General features: G+C 42.3%; 1 protein-coding gene across 2 annotated transcripts in view; it reads left to right on the top strand.

Annotated features, from left to right (window-relative positions):
* The window catches only part of gdap2 (ganglioside induced differentiation associated protein 2), a 58,803-nt gene that overhangs the window by 19,078 nt on the left and 15,837 nt on the right, over positions 1-23,888 (top strand). For both annotated transcript variants that reach the window (XR_014602701.1, XM_084084329.1), the window contains exons 8-13: positions 2,909-3,059; positions 5,229-5,305; positions 7,021-7,097; positions 9,749-9,888; positions 21,510-21,564; positions 23,293-23,436. Coding sequence is in view for 1 of the 2 variants with exons in the window: in XM_084084329.1 (XP_083940455.1) it covers positions 2,909-3,059; positions 5,229-5,305; positions 7,021-7,097; positions 9,749-9,888; positions 21,510-21,564; positions 23,293-23,436 (644 nt within the window). In the remaining variant the exon portion in view is untranslated. The remainder of the gene's footprint in view (positions 1-2,908; positions 3,060-5,228; positions 5,306-7,020; positions 7,098-9,748; positions 9,889-21,509; positions 21,565-23,292; positions 23,437-23,888) is intronic.

Raw genomic sequence — 23,888 nt, 5'->3', positions numbered from 1 at the left:
GCGTTCCTGGATTGAATGGGTTAATTTACAAAAAAAAAGTAAAAATATGGAGATATGAGGTTTCTGCCCCGGCAGCGACGATAATATATTGTTTAGCGGTTATGTCAGAGCGGTGTCCAGGGATGAATGCGGTGCGTTGCCAACACTGGACCGTGGCAAACAGAGAGCAGGCGTTCCTCTAAGATGTGTTCCAACAATGTAAGATTCATAGCCTTTATGCTTTGCAAACATGAGCTGTAGCAAAGGGGGGGGGGGTTATTTTATTTTATCCCATTAAGACCTGAGGCCTTCTAAATTTTCGTGCCAATGACCCCCAAATTTGTATATATTTGGCCGCAGACCCCCCCCCCCCCCATCTGAAAATGTTTTGTGCCAGGGACACCCCCCAAGAAGAAAATTCAAAATCAATCAAAATGGCCAGACTTTCAAGATTTTTCAAAAACGTAAAAAAATAGCAGATGTACAAGCTCGCAGCGCGGCACAAAGTGACGCGCTGTGAACTTGTAGATCAGCTATTTTGCAAACCAATGTTCTAAATCCTTTTTTAGAAGAGTTTTCTGAAAAACCTGTGTTGCCATAATTATATAGTAAGCTGAAATCTAAAATGACACAAGATGCTTTCCCGGTTTTAATGGGATATTTTATTTTGTTTCATGCTGTTTTTCCTCAACAGATGTTACAGTTGTTGTTTCTTTTCTTCTGTTTTATGATTTGCTGGCCTTTCTCTCACTTCCTCGCAGCTACGACTTTTGGGTTTGATCCCCCGTTTGCCTTCCTGAGACCCAGGGGTTGATTTACACAGCGGCAGCTTTTTCCAAAAAGCAAGAGATTAGGGCTCTACTGTGAGAGGCACGAAATCGTGTGTTTACATGTTTTTATAGGATTGTATGACTTTGACCTTCATCTGGCTTTGCACGCTCATTTTTTTTTGTTTGTTAGACAGCCCGTACGGGCGGTGTACGTTCGCTGAACTCGTTCACCTCCCGCTGCCTCGTATCTGATGTCTGCCGTCCGTATGGGCTCGGCTAGGGACTTTTTTTCACACCCCTGTGAGTAAGCTCCAAACACAACAAACAAACAAACAGACACACACGCCCGATACGCAACATATGGCTGTAGACGGATCCATATGGCCATGAACATAAATCACACTAACAAGTGAACTGGAGCCTGATGTTTGAGGGTAGGACCTGGAGGATAGCAGTGACGGAAGAAGTACTCATACGTCTGTCTTAAGTAAAAGTATCAGTACCACAAATTAGAAATACTCTACAAGTAGACAAGTAAATGCCTGGTGTACAGAATTTAGTTGAGTAAAAGTACAAAAGTATTGGCATCAAAATGTACTTAAAGTACCAAATGTAGAAGTACTCATTGTGCAGACTGTCTCATTTGAAGTTTTCAAAATGTATACAAATCTTTTGAAAATAGCTGATCTATAAGCTCACAACGTGTTGTGAGCTTGTAGATCGGCTATTTTCAAATGGCCGAAATGTATATAGGGCTGAGGTTTTGTAATAATAATCAAAATCTACAAAGTATCTAGTATAACTAACTAAAGTTGTCAAATAGTAGTGGAGTAAAAAGTACAATATTTGCCTCTGAGATGTAGTGGAGTAGAAGTAAAATTACTGAAAATTATGAGCACTTCAGTAAAGTAAAAAATCCTCAAAAGTGTACTTGAGTACAGTACTTATAAATATACTATACGTGAGTAAATATACTTAGCTACTTTACTGGAGAATAGACCCCACGACCTTGAAACACACGCATGCACACACACCCCGATACAGAGGCACTCATAAATGCTCAGATGAATCAGCAGATCAGCAGCAGATGAGGTGATATGAGGTGCAAATGTGACACAGATCTGTGTTTTTAACACGCAAACCGAAACCGAAGCGCATCAACGGAGCTGTTTTTTGGGAAATGGATCAATATGTAAACCAGTAACATAAGCACCAGAGAGGTCATCTAAACTGTCTGTTTGTATTATGTTACCTCCTCTGGACACGTGAAGGACAAATTGTAAACTGTGTGTGTGTGTGTGTGTGTGCTCAGGAGAGAGTTCTGAAGCATATCATTGCTGTGGGGCAGAAACCTCTTATCTCCACATTCTAACTGTTTGTGTTTTTTGGTAAATGAACACCCTACTTGATCAGAATCAGAATCAGAATCAGGTTTATTGTCACATCACGGGTTTACAAGGTAAAAAAGTGGGTGAAATTTGTTTTTGTACATCATTCCCATCGCAACGTTAAATTCCGTAGAAAGAAGAGTGGGGAGAGAGAGAAGAAGAGGGGTAGGGGGGCAAGTGGGAAGGAGATCAAACAAGAGAACAATAGAAGCCAAAAAAACAAGTTATCTACATATTTACAAAGTACCTGAGATAAGAGACAGACTAAGGTGCCTGAGCATAGCAGCAATGTATGTATACTGTGCATGATATACTTATAGACGTTAAGGTGCTTAGAGAAAAAAAAAGCGCAATAAAAAAAAAAAAAAGTTTGTGCGTTATACATAAGGTGCAGAAGCCTAAGGATGGACTGACCCTGGTATAATCCTCTTAATCTTGATCATGATCATAGTACAGCGTCACATAAACCCATCAAAAGTAGCAGATCTACAAGCTGGAAATGCTGCGCGAAGCGTCGCGCTTCGAGCTTGTAGATCTGCTACTTTTGGTACTTTTGAATTTGAATCCTGAAAAGTAACAGATTTGGACATATGAGGTTTCTACCCGACAGAGATGATATCTACAGTGAGTACGTGTGTGTGTGTGAGCAGTACTGTTGGAGAACATCATACACTTATCAAGAAACATCTGTCCAAATGTTTTGTGTCCGCTGCATGACATAACAAGACTGTGTGTGTTTGTGTGTGTGTGTGTGTGTGTGTATGTGTGTAGATGACTATGAAGACGACAGCCTGGACTCGGACCTGGGCCAGGTGGGGACCCACGCCTTCGCCAGGATGGAGGGCGACGTGGACAAGCAACGCAAGCTGGTCCTCCAGGGGACGCTGTCCGAGGCCGCCATGGTGAAACAGCACCAGAGAAAGTGAGCTCATCCTTCTTCCTCCTCACGGGTTGTGAACCAATCACAAACCACTTAGAATGGAGAGCAATGTAAAATGTTCATTTAACCCTTAGCCTCGTTCCCAGCCTTACTCATCTGCGAAGAGAAAAGCCTGGTCACGACCTAATGCAGAGCGTGTCTATAGACGAATCCACAGAGCCGCTGCCTGTAGCTGCGGTGTCGCGGCGCGGAACGGCAGCCGCTTGACACTGCAGTTATGATTGCCGCTCTGTGGATTCGTCTATAGGGGCGGGACTTCCGTCGTACGTATTTCCCCCGGAAAATATTTTTTTCGACCAATCATAACGCTTGTTTCATTCACGGTGAATGTAAACAGATTTGTGAAGCGTCAACGTAATTTCCTTGGCCGGTACTTCCGCCAAATTCCGGTACTTCCGTTTAGACACTCAAACGCCTAGGTCTTGCCCAGCGTGTTTAACTCTTGAGAGTGTACATATGTCCTTATTGTCGCTGTCGGGCACAAACCTCTTATCTCCGTATTCTAACTTTTTTTTTTTGTAAATGAACGCCCTACTTGATCATACTACAGCGTCACGCAAAAGTAGCAGATCCACAAGCTCGAAACGTGACTCGAAGCGTCTCGTTTCGAGCTTGTAGATCTGCTACTTTTGATGCTTTTGAATTTGAATCCTGAAAACAGTTTTGGACATACATGAGGTTTTCACCCGACAGAGACGATATATAAAATGGACCCGTTCCATTTTTTTGTACACTCTCAGAGTTACAAATGGGTTAGGGTCAAGCCCCCAGAACCGAGAGGGAGCAGTGAAGCGCATTGGACATGTTGGCCGTTCATACAGTAGGTACTGCAGCTTATTATGGCTGGGGCAAGACACATGAACGAGCGAAAACGACCAATGGGCTCGACTCACGAGTTTGCGCACGGGGTTGCGCACGGAGGCGACACTACTGCGCATGCGAGACGACGCGCAGAGTGACGCAAAACGCGTCACATAGGCCCCAAATAGGCCCCGCCCATCACATATCCCAACCCAGGAAGAAGGGGTGAAAAGAGAGTATGCGCTGGGTGAGCAACTCCATACAAGTGAATGGGCGGGGATTTCCGGTGCCCTCTCTATTATTTTTAACTCTATGGTTAGGGTCCACGTTGTTCCATTTGTACACTCTCAGAGTTGCAAGGACTGGAGTTCAAGGAGTTCAGGACTGTGTAATATTTGTGACACGTATGCTATGCTCAAGCAAATCCAGGCAGAGGTCATTGAAAACACATTTTGAAGAACGCAAATGATGGCTATGTCATTTTTGACAAATGTAATATTCGTATTGAAAACACATTGCGATGAACGCAAACGATGGCTATGTAATTTTTTTTTTTATGAAATAGTCATATCACTAAACTTTTATTTTGGAAAAAGAACAGGCCTTAAAACTAATTGGCACACCTCTCTCTCCATTAAAATTACAGTGTTTATTCAAAATAATATTAAAAACATGTCGTTCCATTTACTCCGAATTCGGCTTACTTCTTGAGAGGAATGGCCTCGAGGTTTATGACTTTATATAAAAATTGTCACGCATGACTGAGTTGCACCAGGTGCAGCGCCAAAGCACTGTACACTCATCAGTCAAACAGTGTCTAATTGGTATCAGCCGTTAAAAGTCAAAATGTTCCAGGAATATCAGACATTTGTTAATATTGCCTCATATCACTTTAACCATTATTTTATACTTTGGCTATTCAAAAATAGCAGACCTACAAGCTCATAGCTATGAGCTAGTAGATCTGCTATTTTTGAAAAATCTTTGAAGATATATATATTTTTAAGCGAATATTTTTAACTCAAATCTTTGCTTCTGGGGGTGTCCCTGGAACAACATATTTTGAGATCGGGGTCCGCGGCCAAATACATTATCTAAAAATGTTCCTAACAGTATGTTGCTATATCAGTGGTGCTCCAACTTTTCCATTTCAAGGACCCCCAAAATGATATGTATTTGGTCATGGACCCCAATCTCAAAATATGGTGTTCCAGGGACCCCCAGAAGCACAGATCGGAGTTAAAAATGTTCGCTTTCAAACATATATATATATATATATATATAGTTTCTTTTTTTTAATTGCCAAAGAAATCTTCATGGATTAAGTTGACATTTGTCTCCTCTGTACAGTTATAGCCGCTGGTTATGTCAAGCCAGGGCCGAAGATCTGTCCGATATAGCTTCACTTAAGGCCTTATATCAAACTGGTAAGTGTATGTTTGTGAGAGATGGATCCAGAGTGTGTGTGTGTGTGTGTGTGTGTGTGTGTGTGTGTGTGTGTGTGTACTGTACTCGCGCACGCAAGTGTGTGTGTGCATGCACGCACATGACATTTTGGACATCAACCTGTTGTCCCCAATTAGATTTTTACTGCAGTTTATACGGTGAGGGAGGGTTAAGGTTAGGAATGTATCCGTTTAGGCAGTGGTTCTCAACCTGTGGGGTGGGTGGGGGGGGGTCCCAAGTGATGTTGTGCATGTGTCTGTTAGGATTAATGTAAGGTAGTTAATTAATGTAGGCATGTATCTGTTAAGGTCGACGTTAGAATTAGGTTTGGATCTGTTAGGGTTGTGGTAAGGCTTTAAGTTAATGGGATATGGAATGAATGCAAGTCAATGCAAAGTCCCTAAAAGTTTGCAACACACACATGCGTGCCTGCGTCTTCCCTGTTGCTTTTTAGAAACAGAACTTCTCAGCTCAGCTCTGGGGAGGACATAAGGCATCAGGGAACACAGTAATCCCCTTTCTCATTATTTGTTTCTGGGATTATAACCAGAAGAGCAAATTAAATGGCCTGCGTGCTCACAGTTGGCGCTCCTCTCAAGCACACTGGTCTTTTTGAACCTCCAGCTGTCTCTATCTCATGTCTATTATCTGCCTCTTGTATCTCTTTTCCTTTCTCCTTCCATCTCTCCTCTTGTTTTCTCTCTTTGTGTCACTGGCCTTTACAACCAGTAGGAGGCAGTATTATTCCACTGGCAGGCTTGCCAACAAACCATCTACAGTACCTTGTACCTTGTCAAGCCTTTTCTGACAAGTTCATGCAGACACATAATTAATAATAACACAATTAAAATAGTTGTCGATTGTTCAAATCCTTCTCCTTCCTGTCTCTCCTGTCCAAACAAAACCCAAACATGTCATAAAGGAGATCTTAAAAAACACACAAGAACTTGGACTCCAAGCTGTTTGACTGAATTAACCACTTAAAGGACAACTTCACCCATTTTCAACCTATCTTCATATAATTGGTCCTCACTAATGCTGAACAAGTCCTTCCTCTTGCTCACTCGCTCTTCGATCTCTGCGGGGAGTGGGTGGGAGTGGTTGGCCCCGTCCCGACAGAGCCTCCAGCTTCCTCCACCACATCCTCCTGTCCACCCCGTCCAGTGTGGCCCTCATGACAGAGCCAGGCTGTTTAGGCTAATTGTGTCCCCGAGCCCTCGTGCGACAACGGGAGCGTCCATGTGACCCTCCCAACAGGCAATCGGCAAAGACCCCTGTTATTGAACAAAAACTCTATAGCAATAATTACCTAGCCTGGAAACCAGACGAATCTGCCAGTGCAAAAACAAAGAATCTGGCCCCACTCGGTTGTGATTTGATTTCCCTGCCCCCAAAGTTGTGGGGCACCAATCAGGGCCCAGTATGCAAATATGGGGCGGGTTTATCACCAGACAGACGCATTTTTTTAATCCGCCCCTTGGGAAATGAAGGTTCCACATAGAGATTCCAGACTAATATCTATGCAGTGATACTAGTCTAGCCATGCCATACCATCTGAATATAGCTATGTAACACTTCTTTGAGCAAGAAAATATCACTTATAGCACCTTTTTTAAGTCAAGCAACAACTTGTTAATTCTTTGTACAAGCATGACATTAGCATAACTGTGTATAACATGTATATGGTATGTTTTAGGTGTGGACTTGTGTGGCAGAACCGTAATGGTGGTCGTAGGAAGGAATATCCCCGTCTCCCTCATTGACCTGGAGAAGGTAACTCTCATGCCTCTGCTGACATTCACTGTGACTGAAATGCCATTCTGAAACCCCTTGAAATTAAAAGTGTGTGTGTGTGTGTGTGTGTGTGTGTGTGTGTGTGTGTGTGTGTGTGTGTGTGTGTGTGTGTGTGTGTGTGTGTGTGTGTGTGTGTGTGTGTGTGTGTGTGTGTGTGTGTGTGTGTGTGTGTGTGTGTGTGTGTGTGTGTGTGTGTGTGGACGTTTGGCGCTTTGCACTTTTAGAAAGGCTTATTATACCCCAGTTTGAGTTGCGTTTTGATTGGCTGAGAGGTATTCTAATTACTGCCAATATCTCCCAATAACAGCAATCGGATCACATCTCTATAAAAGTATTGCTCTTCCTTATTAACCTTTATTATACCTGTAACCTAGCAACGACTGCCAGCTGTCGGCAACAACGTAATGTTAACTCAAGCATCAGTTTGCTACTGGGCAAATAAAATGAATTATAATTAATTTGTTAAATCTAAACCTTGAACAAAATGACTTTGAATTGAAGAACCTGAACTTAAAACTGATGACCAGCCTGCACCGAAAATACCTGAAATGAGCTCAATCTACGGTTTATCCCACTTTTATGAGGACCTAGATGCAGTAGACACAGCAGGGACAGGATTTTTTTTACAATTCATTTTAAATAAACTTTCATAATAGCACCAAAAATGGCAGATCTACAAGCTCACAACATGTCGCAGCTGCAGAGCTTGCAGATCGGCTATTTTCGGCTTGCAGATCGGCTATTAACTCAATTACTGCCAATCACGCATAAATGCGATCTATTAAATAGCGCACTTGGCCGCCAATCACGCATAAACGCGTTCTATTGAAAAAAATTAAAAAATATTGAAAAAAAAAAAAGTTTTTTTTTTTTTCAATTTGACCCAAAGACCAAGGAGATATGATTTTTCGAAGGAAAAGACTCCCATCCACTTCCTTGTTAACTTAAACACCTAAAAATTATGTATCTCGGCTCCTGAGTACTTTTTAAATTTCAATGAAAAATCTCTGGCAGACAACAGCTAAAAATTTTAAATAACTCTGGCAGGTGAAGTGTTAAGACTGGCTTGTGTGGAATCCAAAATGACTGAAATCAGTCGTGGGCGACTGAGAACTTTAATCAATGAATACTAAGAATTACCTCGACAAATAATCTGTTGAACTTCTGAATTGTCAGGTAGGTACTAAGTCAGTAGGGGCTTCATGACCTTTAACCCTCAATATAATGTGTCGTGACAGGCACTTAACCCACACATGCATGTTTTTAAGGAAAGTAACATTGCAGTAAATGTTTTCGGTCAAAAATGATTCATGATCACAGATTCTGTGTCCTTAAATATTTGTCTTTCATTCATGCATAAACATCAGAACTTGAAATCGATGTGTAAATATGAAAATAATGCATAAATATCAACTTATTAATCATTTCCTACTTGATTTGTCTTTCAGAAAAATATAAATTATTAACCCACACAATCGTGTTAAAATGACCAGTTTAACACATCGGATGCCAGCATTTTTTCATAACAACTTACCGTGGGTGCCAGCATTCTCCCCATTGACTGCGCTTTGCTGTTTAAAGCTTCCGCGTGCGTTACAAGCAAATCCACGCAAAAAAAAAACATTGATTCATGTTGTGCCATGAGCCTGGCTACAGCCTGGAACCATAACATTTCCCTCGCGAGTTACAACGGGGGGGGATCGCGCATCGCGCATGACCGGTTTTCCCCACAGGAAACAGATTCGGAGATATAGGCGTTTCAAAGTAGGAAATAGACAGGAAGCGGATGGGATTAATTTTTTTGTTTCCGGTGAGCGATCTGGCACTTCCTTCGCAGGATTACAATGGGTGCTCCCAGAGCTGCTCTAGCCCCGCCCGCGCGGAGAAAAACGAAAAAAACAAAAAGACTAAACTCACGGTTCAGACCGTGTTCGGCACCGGAGCGCTACTATGTAAACACACGGTTCAGACCGTGTTCGGCACCCGATGTGTTAAAAACGAAAGTTCCATTTTCATCTTCTGCTGAGACGATAGTCCAGGGAGTGGTGGTTTGGCCTGCTGGCAGCACACTGAGACAAGGCATAGAAATAATGGAAGGAATGTCTCACCTTGGCTCACGTACCCTGAGCTACGGGTATTCAGATGCAGTGTACTCTGGGATAGTTTAGACATGTGGTTTTCAACCCTTTTCATATCAAGGTACATTATTTATTCGGCATTTGAGCCACGGACCACCATTTGATGAGATTTAGCCTCTCAGACCCAAGTCTTGAAATATTTTGTTATCGCTGGATACGATTTTGTCCACAATTCCTGCTGTATTGATGTTGGTACCATAGGAGAGATAACAGGCAAACGTTGAGCAAAATAACAATTCTTTACTTAAGTAAATGCAGATGTTTAATAATAATTTAATGTGGACTTGCTGTACATGTATCCTAGACGCCAATCTAAAAGTTGTCAGCTTGTAGATCTGCTATTTTTTGGCTTACGGTAAAAAATTACACCAAAAAATTAAGAATGGCGTTCATAAAATGATAAAAACACTGTTGTAAAACGTTGATGTCCTCAATACACAAATAATACAAACCTGTGTGTGTGTGTGTGTGTGTGTGTGTGTGTGTGTGCAGGCCCTGCTGTATTTCATCCACGTGATGGACCACATCACAGTTAAGGAGTATGTGATGGTGTACTTCCACACCCTGACCGTGGAGCACAACCACCTGAACGCTGACTTCCTCAAGAAGCTCCATGACATCGTAGACGCCAAGTAAGCCTCCATCCATCCATCCATTCAGTGGTTTTGGCGGTGTGTTTATACCCAAAACAACAAAAAACTGAGTCGTAATCACCTGAACACATTATTTGGTAATGTCTTGTGAACATGACAACGTCGAGCAGAAGCCTCCTATCTCCATATTCTAACTTTTTATGTTTTTTTCTCGTAAATGAATGCCCTACTTGATCATACTACTTGATCATACTACAAAAGTAGCAGATCCACAAGCTCAAGCTTGTAGATCTGCAACTTTTGCTGTTTTTGAATTCTGAAAAGTTAGTTTTGGAGATATGAGTTTTCCACCCGACAGAGACGAGGAAAATATAAAGATATTTTCATTGTTTAAGTAATTAAAGACATGTCTGGGCACTTTTTAAGAAACAGGTAAGTCTTAACTATCAATCAAATGTATTTATATAGCGCATTTAAAAACGTTCATTCATTCATAATCATAGTAGTTGGTCAGTAGAAAAAAACATTCAAAGCAGCAAAGCAAACCCTTCTTAAACATTATAGGATGGTGCAAATTCAGCCGTCGGGGGGGATTCAAAAGCGTCTGTGTAATTTTAGATTTCTTTGGCTATTCAAAAATACCAAATATAAAAGCTCATAGCACGGCACAGAGTGCCGTGCTATGAGCTTGTAGATCTGCTATTTTTGAAAAATAGTGAATATTTATTTATTTATTTTTAATATTTATTTAAAAAACTGTTAGGATTTAGAAAACATTTTTAGAATCGGCCTCAGGTCTAAATGGGTCGAAAGCCTCAACGGAGGGGGGCAGATCCAACAGAGAAGGAGGGAATGCTGTCCCACAGCTTCGGGGCCTGCGACAGCAAAGGCACCCCTAAGCTTCAGTCTAGTTTTCGGGATGACCAATGTCTAGTGGAAAGGTTAAGAGGTCAGCAATGTTACGCAGAAAGGGGCCAGCCCATCTACAGCCTAGTAAACCAAAAAGGAGAATCTTGAAGTTGATTCTGGACAGTACTGGTAGCCAGTGGAGAGAGTCCAGGACAGGGGTTATGGTCACAGTGTAAAGGGAGTTGCAATAGTCTAAACGAGACGATATGAGGGCGTGGATGACTATCTCGAGGTTGTGTACAGAAAGAAATGTATCTTGTTATAGACACTACTTCTGGCAAGAGTAATAATGCAGAGCCGTTTTGGTCTATGTAAAACCACTGAATAAGTCTGGTTTTATTATGTGTGCCATTCTGCATCCCCATTGTGATAACCAGGACCATAGCAATCAAAGAAGGACACGAATCCGTCGATCATTGAAACGGTTTACATATTTGAATTGCAAATTCATCAAATCGCTTGCATATCTCGTTGAGAAAACGGGTGCAGCCTTCGTCCCAGTCTCTCCCACGATAGTGCTTTCACCACGACAAGACTGTTTTACTGTTTCCAGGACAAAAGACTTTTCATGTCCTGCGCTGTATGTGCTGAGGAGGCTCGTTCTAAGAATTGACATAATTTGGCTTGCAACCGCTTCTCTGACCGCATCTCCATCTTTAGTAACCAGAGCTGTGTCCAAAACCAGATTCAACACAAAAGTCTTTCAGCGGATAGGCGATATGGTTTCAGAGTCGAAGAACGTCCGTCCATCCATCCATACGGCATAACGGTGCCACAAGTCCTCCGACAGCTTCTTGGCCTCGCTTGTGTGTGTTCTGTTTTTGTGCTCGGGGTAATAAGATACTAAATCTAACCAGGTGCAACCTGTGAATAAAACGGCACAGTGCAAGATGAGCGTGTTCTCATGCCCTCCTGCTCTTCCCGAATTGGTCTTCAGACCATGAAGATCAATATCTCCTCTAACTGTCGGTTTGTAGTTCTGGGGGTCTTGGTGGAGTGCGGTTGGCTGTCACGCTTGGCGAGAGCCCGTTTCCTTCCAAAGCCCTAGCCTGTTTTGTCTCCAAAATGGATAAATTAACACTGAGGATTTTACTGCACATGCAGCTGCAGGACATGGCCAAGGTCGCAGTGTTTTGACTTTTGGAAAAAGCAAACTGAGCTGTGAAAAATATTTTGGTCTTTTTTCGGGGGCCCAGTTTTGGAAAATCTGGCGCACCGCTTCTGTTTCTGGAACAGGAGCCCCCCCCCCCCCCTTGGAGAGTGCCCTGGCCCCGGTGATGTATTGTTCACGACGCTTCCTAAATCAGAGGCTGTAAGGTTTTGAAAACATGCCATTGTTTCGCACCAGCTCTGGACGGGCCCCGATCAATTTTTTACTATCATCACTTTGCAAACACCTCATTACATATTGCAGTAAAATTCACTAGCAATACAATGGAACTCTTGTCAATGTCCAATATCTTACCAACAGCAATTAAAAAAAAACATGAACCTATTCCTTTTGACAGCCCTTTTTGACAGACATTTTATGATGGACAGATGCACAGGCCTGAGCAGTATATTGATATTATACCGATATTGTGATGAATGTTTTGACATTGTAATATTGTGATGTGATATAAGTGTTGTCTGTTCCTGGTTTTTATCACTTACGCGTATACGCTATCTTATGCTTTAAAAAATAAACGATTTAGCAACAATATCAATATAAGTATCTTGTCAAAACTCTGATGATATTTTATATTGTCCATATAGCCCAGCCCTACAGCTGAATTGAAATCAGTGATCTTAGTTCTGGGTCAGTCAGAGCAGTGCTTCTCAAAGTGGGGTCTGGGGACCCCCTGGGGTCCTTCTGGGGGTTCCAGCTCCAGCAAATTCATTTTAACCATTTATACGTTGGCTATTCAAAAATAGCAGCTCAAGATCTACAAGCTTGTATATCTGATTTTTTTTTTTTTATTAACCCCTAATTGCTCCCAGAGCGCCGCACAGTGGCTGCTCACCAGAGCATGTGAGCGGAGCGCGAGCGGAGCGACGCGATTTTGACGTGAGCGTGGAGCTGGTTTATAAAAAGGTTGGAGCGCTACTCAGAGCGAGGACCGCCTCCCGCTCCAAGCCGCCCTCGCGGGGGCCGCGCACCAAATGTTTGAGCATGCCCGGTCGCACGGACTCAGAGACACACAGACATCCAGCAGTGCACAGCGCACCGAGATTTCATTAGAATTTCTACTTTATTTTTCTTTTCTTTTCTTTACTGTTGAGCGACCCGGTTTGAGCGGAGCATGGAGCGAGATTTGCGCAAATCAACGTGAGCGAGGAGCGACGGGGAGCGGAGCGCGGGGGTAGTCGACGTGAGCGAATAGCGAGCGTGAAACCAGCCCCCTGGAGCGCCGAGCGGCATTTCCACCCGCTCCGCTTACCTGCTCTGCTGCTCACTGCTCCTAATGATTATAGGATGGGTAAAATGCAGAGGACAAATTTCACATTATATGCAAATATACAGTGACACACAGTGATAACATTACATTACATTACAATTTAAAATACAAAAAGTTATAATATGGAGATTGGAGGTTTCTGCCCGACAACAGCGATATCCGTTTAGGAAATAGGGTGGCTGATGGTGCAACTTGGAGCAGACCCTCAAAAAAACTAAGTTTCATTTAGTTAGCTTCACGGTAAGACAGAGAAGCCACATCCTCCCATTATGTACAAAACCACTCTCACCTAAGGCCATCGTTGTGCACAGTAGTGTCTAATAAGATTCATTAACTTCTATCAGTGTGTGGTGTGAATGAAGGCTTCCTCCCTCGTTTTTTCTCGTCTCACCACATCCCCTCTGCCTCGGGGACAGAATAAAAACCAACTTCCTCTGTCACTGGGGAATGTCTGTGCAGTGCAGTCACAATGCATGTTTTTCATTTCCATGTGTTCCTGCCCGGGCCATTCATGTTTGGCCCGGTCAGCCTGTTCCAGATACAGGCTGAGAGGAATAAAAAAGCCAATGAAATAGATTGACTGACTACCAGGGTTTATACCTGTCTTTCGATTTAACGAGAAGGAAGATGTTGTTTTGAGGCATGCTTACAACAAAGCTTCCCCTTTCTCCGTGACCAGGGGGAAACCCCTTATAGTCATAACATCCAGTGACTGCTGGAAAACCCTTAGCTCATTGCTGACAGCCGTGAAACAAGTCAGTCCAGTGTACCAACGCAAATTACCTGGAAATGCCACCATTCCGTCAACTTCCTCAAACTCTCATCACACTTTCAGACGTGACCAATAAATCTCACTGGGCCGGTGCTGTCATTTACGGGGCAGCGTTTTGCTGCCAAGGCTGGCAGTCGTTGTGTGTAACGAGTTCATCAGCCTGTCAGTCTCCATAATCCTGCACACAGTTGGACAGAGAGAAAACAATAAATAAGAAGAATGACACGGGATGTAGAGAGAAGATACAACTCTTAAATCTATCTATGCCATAATTCACGGACTGTGTGTGCGTATGTGTGTCTGATACACAAAATCTGTCCCGGGCATAACTCAGACGGCGTCCGTCCGACCATTCTCAAACTTTCCTTGTGTGTCCCAGTTTCAGAGAACCGAAACCAAATCAACCAAATTAAAGAACCACAATGGAAAGAAGTCCCCAGGACTTTTTTTGTGTTACCCTTTTAGCTTATATGTCTGACTTGACTGTACCTCGTGCTGTTTACATTTTTGTCTAATAAAGTATTCAATCGACCAATCGCGGTTTGGGTTGGCCAAGAGAAGCCGATGGCATACGATACTCTCCCAATCTCCTCAGACCCGCGGTCAAAACGAATAGAAATATCCGTGGCTTTCGGTTCGGGGGGAAAAACGTTCAGAACCCAAGATATGATCCAAAGATTTGCTGCTCCATTACTTCTTGTTTAACTTATTACTTAAAAAGTATGTATTTAAAGTATGTACTACTTAAAGTATGTACTGTATCTCGGCTCCTGTGTACTTTTTGTTTTTCTATGTGTTTTAGGCTCATATTATTTTCAAAGGCAGACAATTAATATCAACAAGGTCGTGATGACCTCGTTGACATTTGTGACACCACACAGTGCAACCCTCAGTGATTAGCAACCATCAGGGGATCGATCATACTGGAGATAAATATTCTGTGACTACAAAAAATCTAATAAAAATGAAAAAATCTCTGGCACTGGGCAAAGAAATAAGTCTGGCACTGAATGAGTTAAGACCTGAGGCCGATTCTAAATCAGTAGTTAAACTTTTTCATGCCAAGGACCCCCAAAATGATATATATTTGGCCGCGCGGACCTCCATCTGAAAATGTTTCAGATGGAGGAGATTTTTGTTCAAATTGGGTTTTTTTTTCAAACGTTTTTAAGATTTTTCAAAAAAATAGCAGATGTACAAGCTGCTGTGAGCTTGTATATCTGCCATTTTTGAATAGCCAACGCTAAAATCTTAAATGACACAGATGCTTTCCTGGTTTTAATGGGTTAATTGGGTAATTATTGCATTAAGCAATATCTTATTATTTGTATCATTGTATGTATCATGTATCGTTTTGATTACTTCATCAACATAATGTATCATTTTGATTACTTCATCAACATAATGCATCGTTTTGCTCTACTTCATCAACATAATGCATCATTTTGCTTTACTTCATCAACATAATGCATCATTTTGCTTTACTTCATCAACATAATGCATCATTTTGCTTTACTTCATCAACATAATGCATCATTTTGCTTTACTTCATCAACATAATACATCATTTTGCATGTAACTTGATTACTTTTTCATGACTTTTCTAAACACTAGATATTGAACCAGGAATTTTTCTAGTACAACAGTGAACAGTTACACTGTAGGCCCTCATTAAGATATTTATAATTTTCTTGTTTAGTAATTCTGTTGCACGTACAGTATGTATTCCATCACTTCACAACTCAGCTCACTGTTTGAGAAACACCACTTTAAAGATGTGATTATGTTGTGTTTTTAAAGTATTGAGCAATGAACATCAGGTCATTGGTTTTCCCCGAAATGATTTGGCAGTAGAAAGTTTTGTACATTATTTATACTCGGTTGTTGCTTACTAAGCAGACTTTTTTGGATAACCACTTCTGCTTGCTGTGAAGTACATAAAACAAAAACACTGGTGTAGCAGGGTTTATTGCTTTTGTATATTTAATTCTTCACATTTTAATTTTCATGTCACGGACCCCCAAATTGATTTGTATTTGGCCGCGGACCCCCATTTGAAAAGATTTAGTGCCAAGGACCCCATAAGAGAGGATTTGCCAGATTTTTTCAAAAACAGAGGAAAAATATAAAGGGGCTCAAGTGTTTAACCCATTAAAACCGGGAACGCGTCTGTGTAACCACTTAAACCATTATTTTGTACGTTGGCTATTCAAATATAGCAGATATACAAGCTCATAGCGTGGCACAGAGTGCTGCGCTATGAGCTTGTAGATCTGCACATTTTTTTAAATTGTGAAACATTGTGGAAATCCTTATACATATTTTTAAAGCAAACATTAACTCAAATCTTTGCTGCTGGGGGTCCCTTTAACAAAATATTTCCTTTGTGGGGTAATTTTGGAGGTCCTTGACATGAAAAGGTTTGTGAACCACTGATATAGCAACATAAGTCTTTTAGAAAACTGTAAAAAAAAAAAAAAAAAAAACATTTTGTAGAATCGGAACCCCAAGCCTTAAAGGGTCTACACCATGAATTTTAACTTTTTCTTCATTTTTGTGTGTTTTTGGTCTCCCCCACCTCTCTTCTGTTCCAACAAATACCCGACTTCGAGCATGCAGGCTTTCATAGGCTATCTGTGTTTTTTATGTAAATTGGTCTGAAAACAGTCCGTCAGATTTGTTCCCCCACCCTACGTCACGTCTGGGAACAATTCCTCCCGTTTTTCAGTTCTAACCAAAAAAAAAAAATCGGAAAAAAATATATATATATATTTTTTCATTTTAAATTTTTTTAAATTTTTTTCTTATTTTTTTTTTTTACTTTTTCCACACAGAACCAGGACATGACATGCATACAAACTGGCTCAATAGCGCCCCGTGCCAAACAGGACAATGTGGTATTGCAGGTGAAAGTGCTTTATAAGCCAGAGAGAAGTTAGTTGGAATGAGTATATCTTGCTTGATTTAGGCTTGATTTAGGCTCAAACCTTTTGAACAACGTTTGAGGGACATAAACAATATGATATCAAATATTATTATTATTTTTTAAATTCATGGTGTAGCTCCTTTAATGGGTTAAACTGTTCCTCATTTTGCTGGGGTTTCCCCCGGAACCCCCTCGAGGACCATCGTGCCCCCACCCAAACGCCACTTTGAGGACTTAATGCAGTACGATATTAGTGCCCTGCAATAGAAAGGACAACCAGAGCTCAGGTTTAGGTGACAAAGCTCATTGGCAGCTAGTGACAGGACTAGCGGGGCAAGTGCCGAGCAACCATTCAAATAAATGGGGAGACAATTACGACTGTCACGCCAAGCTACCATGGAAGGTTTCACAGCTGAAATGTTAAGAGTCCTCTGCCAAGAAGTGATCTGTAGACCCTCGGGGCAGAGTTTTTATGCCTCGCTGTCCAACACGAACGGGCTGACGCTTTGTAACTCAATTCATGTCGCGTCAAACTTCATTAGTGTAGCAAAAGGGAAAGTCATGCTTCCCAGGGAAAAATAAACAAACACATTTTTGAGGTCGTCTTTGTCGAGCATCTATGCGAACACAATTGTTCGGGGGAGGGAAGCCGGACGGGGAGGGTGAGAATTGTCACTTTACGTACTCCTACGGACTGGGGGCGGCGTCTGTGAGCAGTGAGTGTTGGGCGGGAGGAGTAGGACGAAGGCTCTACGTCCTCCCGGTGGGGGCTCCTCACTGGTAGGCGAGTCAGTAGGATACGACACAGACATGTGTGTGGGGAGGAATTAATTGGCATAACGGCTAAATTGAGGAGAAAAAAAGGGTCAAAAGGAAAATAAAAAACGTTTTGTTTAAACAAAAATGTCAGTTAAATCCCCTTTAACAACTGTCTCGTTATGTGTACATGTTGTGTGGGGCGGGTGGCAGCCAAGGGGCTTAAGGGCTGGTCGCAGGCTTCCACGGTTTGGTGCGTGAATCATCTTAATTGACGTGTTGTAGACGCACTTTGGAACAGTGCCTTTTTCAAAATGTCCTCAGTTCATCCTTAACTAAGCATCTGGCCTGCACTCCTCTCTGCTGGCCATGTTTTGCAGGAGGATTCATCCACATCGAATCGTTGTTCATGCTCCCCGCGGCCCCCAGCCGCTCCGCTCTGTGGCCCACAGCCTCTCTGAGCCGGCCCATCCTGAGGCCAAAAAGACTGGAAAACACGCAGAAACCTTTTCCAAAACACTCAAAGAGATTATGATCTATTATTATTATTATTATTTTGTCCAGGAAACAGATGAGTGTGGTGAGGAGGTCAGTCTGTGTTTTTGGGGGCCTCTAGGGATGCGGGGGGGGGGGGGGGGGGGTAGGATCAGATCATGTGATCTTGATCTTACAGTACGTCATGTTTTAACACCCCTGAGTCCTGAGTATCTCTCTCTCCGGGGTGCTTTTGTTAAGTTTGTCAGCTGGTGTTCATGGCCTCGTTGCCTCATGCTGAACTCTGTGTATGAACAGATGCGGTCCATACCAGCCACAGCACCTGTGTGTGTGTGTGTGTGTGTGTGTGTGCTACGTGACACAGGTCAGTTTTCTGGAGAAGAACGTGGGCTTTTCGCACTGATGAGCGACTGTTTTGAAGTACATGAAGCTAATGACTCACTATCTAAATTACGTATCTAAATGTATTTCTTCTGTTTTGCAATGCGAGTGTACAAATGGAACCAAATGGAGTTGTGGACCCATGAGGTCATGAAGGGTACATTTGGTTCTGGTGGCACACTCCCAAATGAAATGAACACTGAGGATTTTACTGTGTACTGTGGTGATTTGTAATGTTTTGTTTTGTTGTAATGTGAGTCATCACCTGAACGTGATACATGCCATGATCATGTACTGTACTGTACATATTTCTAAACAAATTGCACAGCAATGTCACGTGTAGCCAGTGCTAAGTGTTTTTTTTTAAGATTTTTTTTGGGGCTTTTTATACCTTTATTTAGAGAGGGACAGGGAAAGTAGGCTGACAGGAAATGGGGATAGAGATGGGGGGTGACATGCAGCAAAGGTCGTCGGGAACGGGAGTCGAACCCGCGACACGCTGTCAGGCTGGCATTGCAGCCTAGGGTGCCTGGACCGTCACGCTACGGCCCAGGCCAGTTATTAGAAGGGAATAATTAAGAGAAATCTTAAGGTAATTAGTAACTGCTATTTAGATAAGACTGATTATTATTTACTTAAGAGTATGTTCCTTTTTAATGAGTAGCATGTCCAGCTGTTTTTCTGCAGGCGTTTTCCATTTGCTAAATACAACGGTGTGTAAAAACCCTGATTGGTAATGTTTAGTTGATGAGGATCCATGCAACGTGAGGGAGATATTGGCTAAATGAGGGAAAAGACGCCAGGTAGGTGGTCTGAGTCCCTCTATAGTGTGTATATCGTCTCTTTCGGGTGGGAACCTCATATGTCCAAAACATTGTAAATCTACAAGCTTGAAAGTAGTAGATCTACAAGCTCGAAACATTTCAAGCTGGTAGATCTTTTGCTACTTGTTGTGAAGTATTATGATCAAATAGGGCGTGAATTTACGAATAAACCCAGACAGTTAGAATATGGAGATAAGAGGTTTCTGCCCGACAGTGACGATATACATACACTATGTTTAAGTGGGTGCATGTGTGGTCCAGCAGGTAATTGTTGACATATGATAAAGACGGGTGTTTTTATGGTTTTGGTTCAATGTACGTGCAGCTTCTTCTTACCTGCTGCATAGCTCAGAACAGTAGTTCCCAAACCGTGTGCCAACATGTCCTGATGTGCTTTGGGATTTTGTGACAACCACACATTTTCATTGCAATACAGTATATACAACTATACAATTTATGTTTTTTTTTTTTTATTCACTACTTTTTGGCAACTCATTTCCAATACAAAGGCAAACTAGAAAAAGTGCTCCTCGGAGCACAGGTCTCCGCCAGGTCAGGTACGTTATTCTGGCCTTCTGGTGGCGCTATAATAGGCTTATGTGAAAAGGGTGCCATTTATTCTTAGGTCTTTCACGGCAATCAGACACTGCATTCATGATTTGAGGCATTTTGTTCCAAAAAAAATAACCAGAATAGCAGATCTACAATATCACAATGTGTTGCATGTTGATTTGCTATTTCTGATATGAATGGAGATGTGTCTTGAGATTTTGACTTGCACACTGGTTTGTCTTGAGCGCAAAAAGTTTGAAAACCACTGGCTTAGAGATTCATGTGAAATTCATTGTTGCTAAATCAAGATAGAGCAAGCTAAAGCGTTTTATGTAACTACTGTATGCAGGGTAATTCACCCAGTTTGAATCTTAGAAAGCCTTAAGCTTAATTTATACTCATTCACTTGCCAAAAAGAACTGATCTACAGGCTACAGTAATAATGTGTTGTTCGCTTGTAGATTTGTTCCTTTGGGCAAGCAGCAGGTTAGCTGATTGAATGAGCCGTGAGATCGTAATGGATGTTGAATATCCTGTTTGATATCCTGTTGTCATCGCAGTGCATTCTCAGGCATAAGTTATGTCCGTCACAATTGGTTATTGTTCATGGCTGGGTCTCCCAGATTATACAAGGACAACAAAAGCATTGACAGCCAAATTAATGTAAAGAGCACCGTTGATACATAGCGTGTAGGGTCAAAGTACTTTCTTAAACTGAGTACACCAAGTTCCCACGAGTCCTGAACATCTGTGGAAATGCCAAAAGTAAAAGCAAGGCCACGGGATTGCACTATTATTTGGAAAGAATGCGTTGATTGACTGAATTAACAACAGTAGGTGGCACTCGATCATTAATTGGCGGTGGGCGCTTTTAATATAGTTTAATATAGTTTGGAATTACAGTCTGGAAATTGCAGGAAATGACTTTACCAGGTGGTGAAAATATGGAAAATCCCCCCCCCCTCCCCCCATTCCACTATTGAGTAATTAATTTTCAGGAGAGTAGCAGTGTTAACTCTTGCATTGGGTGCAATAGTACAGGGACATATTGCATTGCTTCTTATCACATTAAATACGTAGTGTTAATTTAACTCTGAAGAGTGTGCAAATAGTTTTTCTGAGTTTAAATTAACACCGATTTGACTGTGCAGCAACTGTTGAAACAGCATTTCCAAACATGAATAATTTGTGGGCATGTATGATTACGTGTGTGTGTGTGTGTGTGTTGCAGTTGTTGTGTGTGTGACTGGTAAATGTTTCCATGCCGTTGGATGACGGCAAGGTGATTGTGTGTACCGTTTGTATTTTTTGGGACACAACCACGTACCTTGGCCTCAGAGAAGTGCTTTTGGACATCATATTGGAAGCGATTATATGCATATTTGGCCACTGGCAGTCCATTAAAAATAAAATGAAAAGGAAGATAAAGTAAAATAAATAAATAAAAAGAATGGCATATTTTTCTCTTTGTCATATTTCTGGGTTTGATTCAGGGACTGCTGTTTTTTTATTTCTCCCCTTTGGACAGGAAATAACGAGTCATTATCACGATAATGATCTCACATTCTGATACAGAGCTGTAAGCACTTCTGTTTTCTGCATTTCAGGTTTAAAAGGAACCTGAGGGCGTTCTACTTCGTACACCCGACTTTTCGCTCCAAGGTAAATAATATATGTACACGCACACACACACACGCACACGCACACGCACACGCACACACGCACACGCACACACACACACTCCCATTCTTAACTAATTGCTGTGGTAATCTCTCTTTCGTGGGTTTGGGAGATGAGGTCACATAGCATAGTTCTGGGTTCACATTAACATGGACTGAAGTTTCAAACGGCCTATACTGTATATAGATAGCTAGATAGATAAGTTGTAGAGCAGGGGTCTTCAACAGGGGGTCCAGGACCCCTAGGGGGTCCTCGGGGAAACTCCGGGGGGTCCGCCAAATCTTTGTGTTATGGAGAACATTAGCCGAAAAATTGCAGCTCTAAGCTCACAACGCCTCGCAGCACGAGGCGTTGTGAGCTATTTTCAGAGTTGGTGTAGAGAGAAAAAGAGCAGACCAAGTACAGAGCCAACAGTCAAGTTGACTAAATATTGAGGGTACAATACATGAATCCAACATTAACTCATTGACTGCCAGTTAGCCCGAGGTCCACACTGCCAATGACGAGTTGACGAGTGTGTCGTGTTTGCTAGAGGGCGCTGTTCACCAACCTATAAGTGATCCTATGACTTCTGGAGAACAGTAGACCCGGAAATAATGTGACAAACCCAGCCCCGTCCGATCTAATGTTAAAGGATTTAGAAAAACAACCCACATTCAACTGCCCACAACTATGGAATGGAATATCACGGCGGCACACGTTTTTCTCTCCGATTCTACTCTGCTACGTCTTTTAAAGCGATCGGCGGGTGGATCTTTGGGAAGAAAAATATTCTATGATTTTTCAAAGGTTAGTAAAAAACGCTCGGAATCGCTGGCAAGGGCAGCTGTAGATGATGTTTAACTCTGGCAGTCTAACTCTGGCAGAGTTAATTTTTTTAACAAACAAACTAAACATTAATTTACACAACACTGATTTTCAGTGCTGTCAAACAAGTCTATGAAGCGATCTATGAAATCTATGACAAAGTTCAATCTGCAACACAATTTTAAACAATATGTAGTGGTGTGGGTCCCTGCTTCATCTCTCTCTCAGCTAAGGGGTCCTTGGCCTGAAAAACAATGGAGACCCCTGAGTTGTAGAGTACGCATAGAGGGTTACCAGCGGGGGCCTAAAGGTTAGAGGAGAAAGGTTCTGGGACCGGCAGAAGAAATCTGGGTGGGGAAGTGAATGACCACCACTCACCCCTCCCTCAACACCGCTGAAGTGCCCTTGAGCAAGGCCCTCAACCCCTAAACTGCTCCAGCTGCTCTGTGGCCAACGGAATTAGACTGTGGTTGTACTGTCCCAGGTTTCTGTGTGTGTTTGTGATTGTGTGTGATTGTGTGGCGTGTTGCTGTAAAAGAGCGCTAGTGCTCAGCCCCTCTTCTCTGGGTAAATAAAGGCTAAAAACTTGCATGTGTCTTCGACATAATACGTATTATGGTTTAACTTCATAGCCACCTCCAGCTGCATCCCTCTCTTAATTTCTCTGTCTCTCCTCATTCTTGCCCTTTCTTCACGTTCACTTTGTCTGTCTGTCTCTGTCTTATCATCCATCCATCCGTCTCTTTTTCTCCCTCTCTCTGTCTTTTTGTGTGCCTGTCTGTCTCTTCCCTGAAATTTGAGGGTCCTTGGAACGAAAACGTTTTGAGAACTACTGATTTGGAAGGCATTTGTAGAGTCGGCCTCATGTCTTAATGAGTTAATTACTGCCTCTCCTCTCCCCAGGTGTCTACATGGTTCTTCACCTCCTTCAGTGTGTCTGGGATGAAGGAGAAGGTGCACTACCTAGACAGCCTGCGTCAGCTGTTCACCTGCATCAAGCCAGAGCAGATCGACATCCCTCCCTTCGTACTGGAGTACGATGCACGGGTCAGTGGCTTCACACACACACACACACACACACACACACACACACACACACACACACACACACACTGTGTGTTTCCACTGAAATTTTGTTTTGTTTTATTATTCTCAATGTTTTATTAATCCCATCTGGGGTGCCACTTTTAGGTTACCATATGGTTATTTGTATTCGTAGGGGTGCCAGGTAGACTCTAGCCTGGTAAACCCTCCCTCCAGAAATCTCAATTGTATTTTATTTCAGGACTGAGTCTGGCCTGCAGACCTATATGGGCAATTTGGCTGTGGGCTGGAGCTGGGTGGGAGTAATGTAGCTTTGATGTCCAAGTGGCCCTTTGATGTCCAATTAAGCCACTTTAAGCTGCAGGGATTATCACCAGGAGTAATTGGTTTGTCTTTGATGTTAATGAGCAGCTTTATGAAAGGTGTATTGATTTATGACGTGTGAACCACTCTGG

Source organism: Gymnoscopelus microlampas, assembly GCF_963454915.1.
Source record: "Gymnoscopelus microlampas genome assembly, chromosome: 17".
Lineage (NCBI taxonomy): Eukaryota > Metazoa > Chordata > Actinopteri > Myctophiformes > Myctophidae > Gymnoscopelus > Gymnoscopelus microlampas.
Note: the sequence above shows the minus strand (reverse complement) of the source record. Positions and strands in the feature narration are given on the sequence as shown.